Source organism: Anas acuta, chromosome 21, assembly GCF_963932015.1.
Source record: "Anas acuta chromosome 21, bAnaAcu1.1, whole genome shotgun sequence".
In the NCBI taxonomy this organism is placed as follows: Eukaryota; Metazoa; Chordata; class Aves; order Anseriformes; family Anatidae; genus Anas; species Anas acuta.
In genome coordinates this window covers 4,213,814-4,227,315 of record NC_088999.1, presented here as the reverse complement: position 1 = coordinate 4,227,315, position 13,502 = coordinate 4,213,814, and the positions used below count along the sequence as shown (strand labels likewise).

Sequence of the window (13,502 nt, the reverse complement as noted above, 5' to 3'; positions counted from 1 at the left end):
CCGATGCTGCTCCCCGGGACCCTCGCCCCCACTCCAACCCCTCCACACCCCATAGGGAAATCGCTCCGGGGCCTGATTCCTGGGGACAAGCCCCACATTAATGCCTGTTACTCCCAAACCAGCGTGGCTATTTTTATTCCCCTTCCAGGGAAAACAAACCAGCTCCCCCCCCCTTCCCTTTGCAGCCCTTTTCCTGCGCCCACCAGCGGCGCCGTGACGCAGGGCTCTGAATTTGGGCAGCTCCGGTGCGCTGTGCGTCTGCACGCGCCTGGCTCCGACCTATTTAGAGCTAATGAGTGCGGGGAGCCTTAATCCTGCGAGACGTGGGGGATCCTCTGGCGGCGCGTGGACGGGGTGATGCTGACAAGCTGCCTCGGCCGCGGGGGCTGCGGGAGCGGCTGCTCGCTCCGCTGCATCTCCAGCCCTGGTGGGGTTGGGGCTGGTTTGGGATTAAGTGGCTGGGGGGGCTGGGTTTGGGGACTGGGGGTGAGGTGTCTGGGGTTTGGGGGGTTTGGGGCAATTTTTGGGGGGTGTGAGCGCCTCCTGAAGAGGGTAAGGCCTCTGTAAAGGTGATGGCTCATTCAAAACTCCATGGAAAACATCTTCAGGGAGAGCAAAAGGTAAGGGCTTGAGCTCAGCCCGTTGCTGAGCCACTTTTCCCGTTTTGGGCCAGTTTTTGCAGCATGGCACCATCCCACACCTGCCCCCCAGCCTCATCCCCAGCCGGGAGCTGCTGCAGTTGGTTGGGAACAAAACCCCAGCACCCTCCCGCCCCACTTCTGGGAGCAGAAACCATCCCCTCGTGGGTGAGGAGCCCGCTGGAGCTCGTTGGCTTTTCAAGAAAGAGGGGGGGAACGTGGCTGGGGAGAACAATCACACAAACAGTGGAGATTAAAATTATCAGCCTCGATGAATCAGCTCGCGTTGTCTTGGGAGCCGGAGTGACGCTTCGAGGGGAAGTTGCTCCAAATTTGGGGCAGGATGAAGCCCCTGCGGATGGGGGTGGGAAGGAAAACAACCGGGGAAAGGGAAACGTCTCATTAACGTGGCTCTGCGCTGGCAGGTCCATGGGGGAGGGATGGGGATGAGGAGGAGGAATTTGGGCCCTCAGCAGCTGTGGGGTGCAGGACTTGGTGCGCTGCTGGGGGGTGGCTTTTGTCACCTTCCCCATGGCTCACACTTGAGGAGCTGGGGCCAGAAGGAGCTCGGTGCTGCCTTCACCACGCACCAGAGCAAAACGCTCCCGGGTCAGATGCCACGGTGGGGGCAGAGCCTTTGCAGCACGGGGGGGTGACAGCAGGAGCGGGGCCTCGGGGACAGCACCCAGCGGTTGTGCCCAGCTGCCCTGCGATGTGTGGGGGCCACCGAGCCCCCCCAGCCCCCAGCTCCCCCTGCCTGATCCTCACCACCAGCGGCTTGCACAGGTCCCGCGCTCCCCATCCTCGTGCGCCGTGGTTGGGAGTGTGCGAGAAGTGCTTGGCGTACGGGAAAAATACGATCGTGATGTGGGTTTGGGGCTTCCAACGTCTGCGGAGGATGAGCCCTGCGAGGCTCCCTGGGCTCGTTGTGTGCTCTGAGCGATTGTTGTGCTGTTGTTCTGGTTGCTTGCTGGGATGCAGAGCAGCAGCTACCTGTGCAGCGCTCCCCAGGGACCCCCGGCAGGGAGGCGCGTCTGCCTGCCAGGCGGTCTGGGGGCTGCTGAGTTGATTTCTTGTCCTCCTTTTCCTGCCTTGAAGAGGAAATGAGCTTTAATTAGTGCAAAGTTTCCTGCTGGTGTCCTTTTGGGAGACCTGAGTGGCCTTTGGCAGCTTTTGCACAGCCCCACGCACACCGGAGCTCTGCGCTTTCTCTCTCTCCAAGCCCTAACCCTAATTACGACCCCCACCCGACACCTACGTCGCCAAATCCTCCCAGCAAACAGCGCTCACAATGGAAGCCTTTTCTCCCTGGGCTCTGCGAGCTGGCTAATTAAACTGCCTTGTGCAACATCGTCAGACCTTAATGAGGAGTCTGCAGCCGAACTAGAGGGCTGGGCATCTGCCCCACCTGGTCCCACTGGTAAGGGCAGCGCTGAGCAGGAGCGTGGGCAGCACATCCCAGTACATCCCAGTATAACGGGGCTGGGCACTGGGGTGCGCTGGGTCTGTGCTGCCAGTGCAGGGCTCAGCTGCTTTTTAGCTTTGGCGTGAAGGCACGAGTTGAGCAGGGTGCGTAACTGAGAGGAGGGGAGGGAAATTAAAAAAAAAAAAAAAAGCCCTGGTAATTATTCATGGCGGGTTGTTTTTTTGCTTTTTAAATGATAAATCACAAGTCAAGAAGCATCTCTTCAGGCCTGAGAGCCTCAGCGCATCCCAGGCTGCTCTGCGGAAAGGGTGGTGGAAGATATCTCCGTGTCCTCGCCACGACAGGCAGACTTAGTCATTTCCTTATGCATAATAATGCAATTATGAAGTCAGTCTAGACCCGTGGTGCAGACAAAGAAACCGGCGGCTGCGTAATTAATCACACGTGTAAGAATCAAGCGCCTTACATTAGGGTTCATTATTTGGTGGAGTGATTAAAAAAGAGGAACGTTTGCTGCAGCAGCAAATGTCTTCTAGGATTGCAAATGTGTTCCCTGAAACTCTGTGAGGTGTGTGTGAGCAGGGGCTGCGTGGCACCACCACCTCGTTCCCCTGCTGTGAAATTGCTGGAGCCGGTGCTGGGCTCATTTTCTGAGGGTCCTGGATGTAGGGAACCAGGTTCCCCCTCCTGCCTGCCCCCTGGATCCTCACATCAGCATTTTGACCTTCACAACTTTCCCTTTCCCTGGCTGAGGTCCCAGGGATGCTGTGCTCCAGCCCCGTGCGCCCTCGTCGCGGCGCTTCCCGAGGTGCCGTGCCAGGAGCGATAATCACCCTAAAACCCAAAGTCTCATTAAGCGGCAGGAGAGTTACAGGCTCCAACGCCCCTTTCCGTTGCATCTGCACTAAATCCTCATTTGCATTTAAATTACAAATGTCATTTGGGCCAGGCTTTGAGCGGCTGGGCTATTAAACTCAAACTGGATCTTGATGACCTGCGGCGGAGCCGCCTCGAGCGCCGCTGGTTTGGTGCGGAGCGGGGCTGTGTTCACCCAGCGTGGGAGAGGTTGTCAGACCCTGAAGGTGGAACTGCAGCGATGCCTCGGTTCGGAGCAGAGGATACTGCTCACACTGCATGGGACTTTTCCTTTGGGATTGGGGCATTGGCCCTGCGCTCCCTCAAAAGAAAAATCCTGCTTTGAGCTTGGCAGCCTGGGTGGGAGATGCGGGATGTGAGAAGATGTTGTATGAGCCCCCTCGAGTGTTGTCTCATTTACGCTTGCCTTCCACCACTGGAGATGAAAGAATTGGGGTGAGCACCCCGCTCTGCCCCCCAGGTGCTGGTTTTCCTCCCCACAAGGGTACCATGGGGAGCGCAGCCCCTCCCCGACCACCAAACCCCCCGAAACGCATCCCTGCTCGTTTTCAGCATCCGAGAATCAAAGGAGAGCTGGAACCTCTCGTCTCTCTCTTTTTTATTATTTAGAAAGCACGGATCCTATACAGCAATGCCAGCAAATCACAAGGACTGGGGGCGGTGGCTCAAGCAGGTCGAGGTCCGGGCAGGGGACCCGGCGCCGTCCTTGCCCCGCGGTTGGGGCAGAGGGGATGGGGCTGGGGGGCGCGGAGCCGCTTCGGTTCCGTGCCCCTACAGAGAGAGGTGTTGGGGTACAGGGGTGTGTATAAGCACACAGAGTGCTCTCCGAGCACCCAGCGGGGGCAGGATTGGGCCCCACTTTCTGGGGCTGCTTTTTGGGCAGGCGTCACTGCGAGGAGAAGCAGGGGCAGCCCTCGGGTGCCTGCAGGGCGCTGCTGAGACGTGCAGCTGGTTGGTGCTCCGGGTCCGTGTCACTCCCAAGTCTCACGTGCAGCATTTGCCGTCGGTGGTCCCTTTTCCCCACGGGTGTTCCTTTTTATTCAGCAAAACCTAAACTGAGAAAAGCCACGACCCCCCTGCAGCTGCCTGACTGCGGGAGCTGGGGCATTTTGGGGAACCTTCGCTAATCAGGGACAAAACCTTGGCACACATCAAGCTATCAACAAATTCACACCAACAACCTCTGCCTTTCCCTGTAAGCATCTTGGGTTTTCAGCTCCCAGCTCCTGGGGTGGAAATGGGGTTAAGTTTTTCCTCCACCTTCCATTTCTCCTCCTGCTCCTGCACCGCCCTGCTCTGGCTGCGTCCTGGCTCCAGCTCTGCCAGAGCGTGGGTGAGTTTAAAAAGTAATGACCACGAGCCTTTTAACCTGCTTTAAGGCCATCGCAGCGTGTTTTCCAGCAGGCTGACTTTGGCAGGGCTCCCCAGACGGGAAGAAAGCCCCGTGGGGTGGGAAATGGTTCCCCTGCATGGTCACCTCCCCGTGCCACAGCACCCAGAGCCTCGTCCCTGTGCAGCCACTGCTGCCTTGGGAACTCTGCTCTTGGCACTGGCATCTCCAGGGGACACTGAGGCACTGGCTAAGGTGATGTGGGGTCATCTGATTTTTTGGGAATCCCCAAATTGAGCTCTCAAGTTGGATTTTAGCCTTATCCTGGAGTTTACACTGAGATGCCCGTTCTGTAGGGCAAGCCCCCCCTGCAGGGACCTCAGCACAAAGCAGCTCCACACCAGGAGCCTTTTTCACCAGATGGGGCTGCGGCTTCTTCCCCCAAGGGGGAAGGAGGTGGAGAGCTGAATTTGGCAATCTGCAGCTGCTTCTGGACAGCTCGGCATCTCCTCTCCTGGAGCCGAGGCTCACCCTTGTGGGCTGTGTGAGAGCCTTTTCCTCAGGCAGGGAGGGATGCGTGGCAGAGGAGATGGATTGCTTGCGTGCCCCAGAGAGCCTTGATCTCAGATCCAAATGGGCAATTCTGCCCCATTTGGTCCTTTGAAAAAAACAAATTTGCATCGGCTGCCTCGGTCGGGCTCTGCCTTCCAAACGGGGAGGCTGCAATTTGCAGCAGCTCCGCAGCAAGGTAAGGCTGGTACGGGGAGGTAATGGCCTTCATTAGGCTAAATTGATGCAACTGGAAAAAAACAGAGCCACCAGCCAGCCTCTCCTTCCAGCCCACGAGCCCCAGGTGCAGCCGGGTGCTCGCCTGCTTCCTCCAGCAGCATCAATTTGCCCAATAAAAGCCATTACCGCTCCTCATGAGCCCCGTCCTTTGTGGGCCGTTTGACCTCATGGGCGCAGACGTGGCTGCGGGAAGGTGAGAGGAAGGAAGGGTTGCAGCTCCCAGGGACCCATCTGTAAGCATTTAGCACTGGAAATGCAGTCCAGAGCCCCCCGAGCCAGCACCACCACAGGATGTGCGCCCTTCGAGCTGCTGCTGGGAGAGCAGGATGGAGATCCGGGTGAGTGCCGAGCACAAAATGGCAAAATCTCTGCTTCTGGTCGGTCCTAGGGTAAATTTTCAGCACAGCGAAGGCAGGTGGCAAATCCTAAACTCTGCCTTGTCTATCTGTGGGTTTATAAACTGCCGGGGAGTTTATAAGGGCCGGGGAGGACGAGGGGCTGGATGTGCCACGCTCCCCAGCTGCGCGCCGGCACCGCTCATCCATCCTAATCGTATTAGCGCTGCGAGAAACTCCCACGAATTGCTCCTGTAATGAAATCTTTCTTGGGCTTAATGTCTTTGGAGGCTGACGGAGGAGGAGCAGTGCCCCGTCACCCTGCTGGATGCGGGGCTGGGGAATTTGGCACTGGTGTGTGGCAGCAGGGGACGTGTTCCCCTCCAGCCCCTGGTGGTGTTGGCACCGTGTCCGTGTGCAGGGCTGCCCTGGCTGCTCTTGGAGGTCTCAGAATAATACAGCAATAATATTAACTGTCAACAGTCATCCTCCAGGGGCAGTTCTAGTTTGGGGGACTCCAGTAAACCAGTGGCCACCAGTGGATTTTCCTTTGGCCATTCCCACCGGCTGGTGATGGCAGAAAGAAATCCTGAATGCTTCCAGGCATGCAGGGGATGGCTCCTTGCTGCTTGGTGAGTCCCCGTTCCCCCATCTTGGGTTAAAATAAATTCTTTGCAGCCAAATGCTTTCAGTCTCGGTGGCATCGAGCGACGCCGGGGCCAGCACGCTGCTACAGCTCCGTGGTGGTCACCTGGGTCACTTCGGAGCGCAGCTCGTCCCCCCCGCCGCCCCGCCACCGGCTGCCCACGGCTAGTCATGCCGGCTTGGTGCGGGCCTCGGAGGGGGTGCAGGTGGAGACCTGCTCCCGCACGGTGTTCCGGGCTCGGGAGAAGCTGTTCTGCTCCACGCGGGCTCGGAAGGGCAGGCAGAACTCTCGGAAACACCTCTTGAAGTTTTCATCCAGGAAAGCGTAAAGGACGGGGTTGAGGCTGCTGTTGGTGTAGCCCAGGGCGATGCAGAAATGCAGGCTGGCCACCACGTAGGGGTTCTTCTTGTCGATGTCCACCAGCGTCCAGACGATGACGAAGATGTGGATGGGCGTCCAGCAGATGATGAAGGCTGCCACGACCACCAGCACCATGCGCGTGATGCGCCGCAGGTTGCGGTCCTTCTCCTTGGAGCCCGAGAGGAGGCGGACGCTCTTCAGGCGCAGGATCATCAGCCCGTAGCAGATGGTGATGACCAGGATGGGGACCATGAAGGCGAAGATGAAGACGCAGATCTTGGTCACGGTGTCCCAGTAGATGGGAGGATCGGGAAACTGCAGGGTGCACAGCACCATCCCGTCTGCGGGAGAGAGGACAATGTCAAAGAGGGGTTAAAAAGGAGAGCAGACAGTGTCTGCTGGGAATAATCTGCTTCAGCTGCTGTGAGCATCTCCATCCTTGGTAAAACACAAGGAGATGTGTGCCCACCCGCCAGCTCATCGCAGGGATTCCCCAGGAGCTGTGCCACCAGCCCTTGGGGTGCCCAAGGGATGCAGCAGGTACCAGGGACCCCGTTCCCTGCAGAGCCTCCCGGGCCATCCCCACGCTGTCTCCTCCCAGCCACAGCACTGGACACGTCCCCGTGCCACCTGCTGGAACCTGTCCCCTTCCTCAAGCTGCTCAGAGCTTTCCTAGCAGCCAGGGTCTGGCCCCACTGAACAGGAGCTGCTGAGCGTGGTGTGGGCCAGAGGGGGACTTCGCAATGAATCCTGAGCACTGGGCATGGGCTTAGGCACCTGATTTGCACCCCAGAAGCAGGAGCTGGGGAGAGGCACTGGGGGGACTGGAGGTGGGGATGGGGCAGGACAGCTTCTGGGGCTGTTTCCAACCCTTTTTCCCATTTCCCAGGCAAGCTGGGAAGTGACACCATGACAATTTTCCATGGTCCCATGGAGGGGTGACCTTCACTGAGCTCACACTGGGAATGGGACCGGGTGGCTTGGGTTTGCCGGGACAGACGGCCCAGGGGGGGACCTTTCCCCCGAAGCCACTTGCCTTTCGACTTGGTGACCGCCATGACCATGATGGGCACCCCGATGACGGAGGAGAGCACCCAGATGCAGACGTTGATGATCTTGGCCTTGGCTGGCGTGCGGAAATCCAAAGCCTTGACCGGGTGGCACACGGCGACGTAGCGGTCCACGCTCATCATGGTGAGGGTGAAGATGCTGGTGAACATGTTGTAGTAGTCAATGGAGAGCACCACCTTGCAGAGCAGCTCCCCGAAGGGCCACGTCTCCATCAGGTACTTGGCGCTCTGGAAGGGCAGCGTGCTGGTGGCCAGCGCGTCCGCCAGGGCCAGGTTGAAGATGTAGATGTTGGTGGCCGTCTTCATCTTGGTGTACCTGCGGTGGCAGAGACGGGAGCTTACAGGGGGTCGGGGCTGGCTCTCAAGGCTTGGGTGTGCACTCAGTGCTCTTAGGGATGAGATGTTGCCATCCACCCATCCCAAAAGCTTTAGAAACCACAAATATTTTTTTTTGTTTTCATTTCCCATTGAGTTTCGAGGGGTTAAAAAGTATCGCTGAGCAAATGTGCCCATTTTGGGAAGGGTGAGGGACTCGTTGCCGTGTTGGGTGAAGCCAAGGGGAGCCCTTCCCACGCAAGCCATTACCTGGCCAGGGAGGTGACAGGAGTTAAAAAAAATAAAATAAATCTGGATAGCTTTTCAGAGAAGTCTCTTTTCCAATTAAATCGATTTACTCCATTTCCCTGAATCAGTTGCACAATGTCCTTTACCTCCCGAAACCTCCTTTATCTGATTTTCCACCCAGTAAATCGTGATTATCTAGCTTGTTTCCCTGTTGAGTTTACTTGCAGAAATTGGATCGATTACCCCCGGAAACAGGCCATCTGGAAGCAGCTCCACGAGCCCGGCTGGAGCTGCTCGGCGGGAGCTTTTTGGGGGAAGCCTGGCTGCGTGGGGCAGTGCCCGGCGGGGCGATGCGGGGCTGTTCACTGCCTGCGCCCTTTGCTGGATGCCAGCCCCAGTCCTCCTCACACCATGGTAGGAGAAACACCTGGAGCTGGGTGCCAAGACCAGAAGGTCCCCAAAATCTGGAGGTCCCCAGGGGTCAATGCACTGGGGCTGGGTTGGGGCAGCTCATTGGGAGCCCCCCCAGTTGTTTGTGGGGTGCTGGGGTCAGGGCTGTGCCAGCGGCTCCAGCCCTTCCCGCGTGTTCCCTTGCAGCGAGCCCCATGGCTCAGAGCATCCTCTGCAGCCCCCAGCTCATTTAGATGCAGCCTAATTAATTAACAAAAGTGTTGGCCTGGATGCCAGCTTCTCTGTGCTTGGGTGCCCTGCCTGCAGCGGGCACGGGGGGGGCGGTCTGAGAGCAAGGGGGGGGCTGCGGCACTGCAGCGACCCCGGAGCGAATTTGGATCTGGTGTGCAGGGAGGAGATGGTGCTGGGTGAGCGTCAGGCTTAGCTTGTAGAAAGACCCCACCGTGTGTTTTGGGTGCGTAGAGCAAATTGGGGAGGCATTTGGGGGGGGTGGAAGGGCTCCATCTCCTTTGGATGCTGCTCGGCTGGAGAGTAGCACACCAGTTTGCAGCGTGGAGGATCAGCAGGGCTTTGGTTTGCCCTGCTGGGGGGGGCTCTGTACCCTCTGTAACATCCCCCCGACCCAGGGCTCTTCCCCGTGCTCCATCCCCACAGCTCGGCAGGGTGAGGGGAGCCCAGTTTGGGGGGGGCAGGGGCCCCCAGTTCTGCTCCATGTGGAGCTGGGAGCTGCAGGAGTGGGGCTGGTGGAAAATAGCAGCGAGCACGTGTGGCCGCTGGCCCTTGCCCAAGGGGGGGAGAACATCTGATTTGAATTTCTTTTTTAAACACAACATGAATTTGAAATTTCCTTGAAAAGTCCTTTCCAGTATTATTTCCCGGGGTCTTTTTTTTGTGTGTGTCTGTGTGTGTGAATGCATCTTGCAGCAAAGTTTCATTCCGGGTTAAACAAAAACCTGAGCATTTTTGTCGTCATCAGGTGGGGTGTTTTTTTAGCTCACCTAGGCTAAAAATAGCCGTTTCAGGTAGATTCGCACTTCTTTGATCTCTGCTTTCTGCGTGAGGTGGAAAATCCGTTGTGGGTGCCGTGCTGTGCCAGGCGCGCTGGGTCAGCGCTTCTGCAGCCCGCTGCCAGCTGTGCCAGGGCCAGAACCCCCTCCCCAGCCACAAGGGGCTGTGCTGGGGAGGCAAAGCAGCAAAGGGGGGGCTCAGAAAAGACCCCAGAGCTGGGATTTGGGGATAGGATTCGGCCTGGGACCCACCGGGGGGGTCCATCGTGGTGCCCCCTCCCTGGGCTGCCCACAACGCGGCTGCTCCAGGCAGAGCGCGGTGCTGCGAAGCAGCCGCCTGTGCTGATGGAGCTCCCGGGGCTGCCAAACCCATCACAATTAAGCGAGTGCCTTGATTGGGAAGTTAGGCACTTGAAAGCAGCAATCTGGAAGGGCTGGAGGGAGAGAGGAGGCTTGTGTGAGGCGCGAGGGGCTGAAGCAGCAGCCGTGCCGCAGGAGCGAGCCGGTGTCTGCGCTCCCGGACTCCCCCCAAGCTCCCCAAACCTCTCCAAACACCCAAATAAAAGAACCCGCTTGCAAAACTCCTGGAGCTGCCAAAAGCCCCCACTTTGGGCTGAAAGAGCCTGGTTTTAGGAAAACTGTGCCCAGCAATGGGATGCTCTGGCAGCGGGCACGGGAGGCTGTCGTCCACTCTGGGCACTCGCACGCCTGAGTGTGCAGCTGCCGGTGACGTCCAGGGGTATTTTTAAAAGCCCTGACAATGCGCTGCTAATTGCACGGCGATTGCTGTCAGAGGGTGCTGGGGAGGCTGGGTGCTGGCTCTGAGCTCGTGTTTTGGCTGCCCTGGGCAAGAAGCAGTTTGATTTTTTGGCTGGGTCCTTGGGGTGTGCAGTGGGGGTGGAGAGAAGGAGAGGGGTCTGATCCCAAGCCGTGCTGGGATCCCAATCTGATCCCATCTGATCCTGATCCCATCTTATGTCCTGATCCTGCAGGACAGTGGGTGGGCTTCAGCGGGGGAACACAGTCCTGGACAAAACCCCCCCAAAAAGGGAGCAACTCTGCTCACGTAGTGAGTTGCTCCGTCCTTCCTCTGCTCTCCGTTGCACGCACACAAATGTCCAGGACCTCTGAGACCTTTCAATTTCAGGAGCCCAAGCGCCCACCTCGGCTTTCAGAAAAGGGCTCTCATGCGGATGAGCCCCTCAGAAACCCCCCGAGGGCCCAGGCACACGAGCAGCAGCCGGGGGGCTCGGAGGATGGCGATGGTTCATCCCCTCGGAGTCGCCCTGAACTGCAGTGTCAGCTACCGGGGCGGCGAGCGGGGGGGCAGAAACCATGGAGATGGGGTCCCTACGTGAGCCAGGCTCCGTGAGCAGCGTGCAGCAATCAGGTTATTTAGCGAGTGAAATGACAGAGGGTGGTGTTTGCACATTAAAGGCTTCTCCGTTTGCAGACGCCTTCCCTCCCCTCCAGCGGGCTGGAGGGGGGGTCTACCGGCACGCATCCTTCACCCTGACACCGGCCGTGCCGTGTGCGCCTGCAACAATTACTGTAATATGCTTTTTCTGGCCAGGGATGATTTTAGTGGATGAAAAATCCCTTCCGGGGCCAGGCTCCCAGCTCTCCGTCCTCCCTTCCCACCTCGGGGGCTGCAAAGAGGCAGCGGAGGCGCCCCAAGGAGCTGGTGGGAGCTGGCTTTGTTCCGCAGGTGAGGATGCTCTGCACCTCCTGTGGCTCGCCCGCGTGCTGAGCCTGCTCGCTGCCGGCCCTCCTCATCCCTCCCCGATCCCAGAGCCGTTCCTCTTAGTTTTGGATGGGGTTTGGAGAGTGGGTCCCTGCTGCGTGCCTGGTTTCAGGGTGGGAACCTGCCCAGGAGCCAGGTGCTGACTTGGTGCAATGGTGGTTGTGTGCTGGGGGGGCAAGAAATGGGGGAAAAATGGGGAATTTCCTGCCAGCCCCAGTGGTCTCGTGGTTATTGTTCCTTATAAACTGCAGCCAGGGCTGCGTTAACCCCTGGTACCCAGGCAGGATCAGTGCGGGGCTGTTCCCCAGCAGGGAGGGAAGGGGTGTGCGGGGCCCTTGGTGCGCTCCTGGCTTTTCCCTGGGGTCCCCCCCGGCCAGCGGTGCCCCCCGTGCTCCCGAGGAGATTGCTGATGGAATAAGAGGGTCTGAATCCAGCCCTGAGCAGCTCCTCTTGGACAAAGAGCTGTGGGCAGGGGACTTGGCACCGGGGTGGGGCTGTGGTTGGGGTGGGGGCAGCGTCCGGGTGCGTCCCCCCCAAACACCGGCTCCCACGTCCCCCGTGCAGCTTTGTGCACGCGCCGTGGTTCTGCCTCTCGCACGGCATCGGGCACACGCACGGCTCCCCCTCACCCGGGCACCCCACGCACGCGTGTGCGCTCACACGTGCTCCTCACACACACGTCACACACATCCCTGCCGGGCACACCCAGCTCGGTGCTACCTGGCCGGGGGGGGCGAGCCACGCAGGCAGCACCCGGGGCACACCCACCCTCACCCGGTGCACACTCACACCCTGTGCACACCCCTGGTTCTCTCACACGTGGTGCACACCCAGCCCTGGTGCGCCCTTGTTCCTGTGGCCACCCCTTTCACCGTGCACACTCACTCAGTGTGCACACTCGCTCCTGGTGCATGCACACCCCTGGTGCACACTCACTCCCCATGCACACTCACTCCTGCTGCTCTCACACGTGCTGCACACCCAACCCTGGTGCACACTTGCTCCTGTGGCCATCCCTTCCACCGTGCACACTCACTCCTGGTGCACACTCGCTCCTGGTGCATGCACACCCCCGGTGCACACTCACTCCTGGTGCACGCTCACTCCTGCTGCTCTCACACGTGCTGCACACCCAGCCGTGGTGCACCCTTGCTCCTGTAGCCATCCTTTTCACCATGCACACTCCCTCCATGTGCACACTCACCCCTGCTACACGCACACCCCTGTTGCGCACTCACTCCTGGTGCACGCACACCCCTGGTGCACACTCACTCCCCATGCACACTCGCTCCTGGTTCCCTCACACGTGCTGCACACCCAGCCCTGGTGCGCCCTTGTTCCTGTGGCCACCCCTTTCACTGTGCACACTCACTCAGTGTGCACACTCACCCCTGGTGCATGCACACCCCTGGTGCACACTCACTCCCCATGCACGCTCACTCCTGCTGCTCTCACACGTGCTGCACACCCAGCCCTGGTGCACCCTTGCTCCTGTGGCCATCCCTTCCACCGTGCACACTCACTCCTGGTGCACACTCGCTCCTGGTGCATGCACACCCCTGGTGCACACTCGCTCCTGGTGCACGCACACCCCTGTTGCACGCTGCCCCCCCCGGCACCCTCGCCCGCCCCCCGCGCTCACCGGACGATGCCGTACATGACCAGGACGTTGCCCAGCAGCCCCACCACGCACACCACGGAGTACAGCGCCGTGATGACGATGGCGATGAGGATGGAGGTGGCATCCTTGGCCCGCGGTCCCCCCGTGCCGTTGCCTCCGGGGCCGGGGAGGGGGACCCAGGCGGTGCCGTTGGCCCAGGCCGTGACCAGCTCCGTGGGGAGCTCCGTGGGCAGCTCCATGGCCCACGGGCGACCGCGGCCGCGCCGTGCCCGCTGCGCGCATCCGAGCGCCGCGGCTTCGAGCCCCGCTCCCGGCGAGCGCCGCCGCCTCCCGCAGCCGCGCGGCGGCCGGGGGCTGCCTATAAACGGCCCCGAGCCACGTGGGGACGGGGGCGGGCAGGGCCGACCCCCCCCCTCCGCAGCCCCCTCCCTCTGCACGGCTCCTGCCTGCATCCCTACACCCCCCCCCCCCCCTCGACCCCGCCTCTGTCCTTGCTCCTTCCATCCCGGTGCTTGTGACACCCCCTCGGTTCTTGTGTGTCCCCCCCCCGGTGCTTGCTGCCCCCCCCCGGGGTCCCTGTTACACCCCCCCAGTTCTTGTCCCCCCCCCCTCCCGGTCCTTGCTCTCCCCCCAGTCCTTGCTGCCCCCCTCTGGGTCCTTTCCCCCCCCACCGCGATCCATGCTC

General features: G+C 60.0%; 1 protein-coding gene across 1 annotated transcript; it reads right to left on the bottom strand.

The window, feature by feature from the left end:
- Positions 1 to 3,521: 3,521 nt before the first annotated feature.
- On the bottom strand, positions 3,522 to 13,195 carry OPRD1 (opioid receptor delta 1). Its single transcript, XM_068658073.1, has 3 exons — positions 12,839 to 13,195; positions 7,437 to 7,786; positions 3,522 to 6,741 (listed from the first exon to the last, which is right to left on the bottom strand). The coding sequence occupies exons 1-3, from the start codon at positions 13,054 to 13,056 to the stop codon at positions 6,209 to 6,211; spliced, it is 1,101 nt and encodes a 366-aa protein (XP_068514174.1). The 5' UTR covers positions 13,057 to 13,195; the 3' UTR covers positions 3,522 to 6,208.
- Positions 13,196 to 13,502: the final 307 nt, after the last annotated feature.

Coding starts and splice junctions, on each gene's coding strand:
- OPRD1 (XM_068658073.1), bottom strand. CDS start 13,056: ATGGAGCTGCCCACGGAGCTCCCCACGGAGCTGGTCACGGCCTGGGCC. Junction 7,787..12,838: donor GTCATGTACGGCATCGTCCG/GTGAGCGCGGGG, acceptor CTGCCACCGCAG/GTACACCAAGATGAAGACGG. Junction 6,742..7,436: donor GGCGGTCACCAAGTCGAAAG/GCAAGTGGCTTC, acceptor TCTCTCCCGCAG/ACGGGATGGTGCTGTGCACC.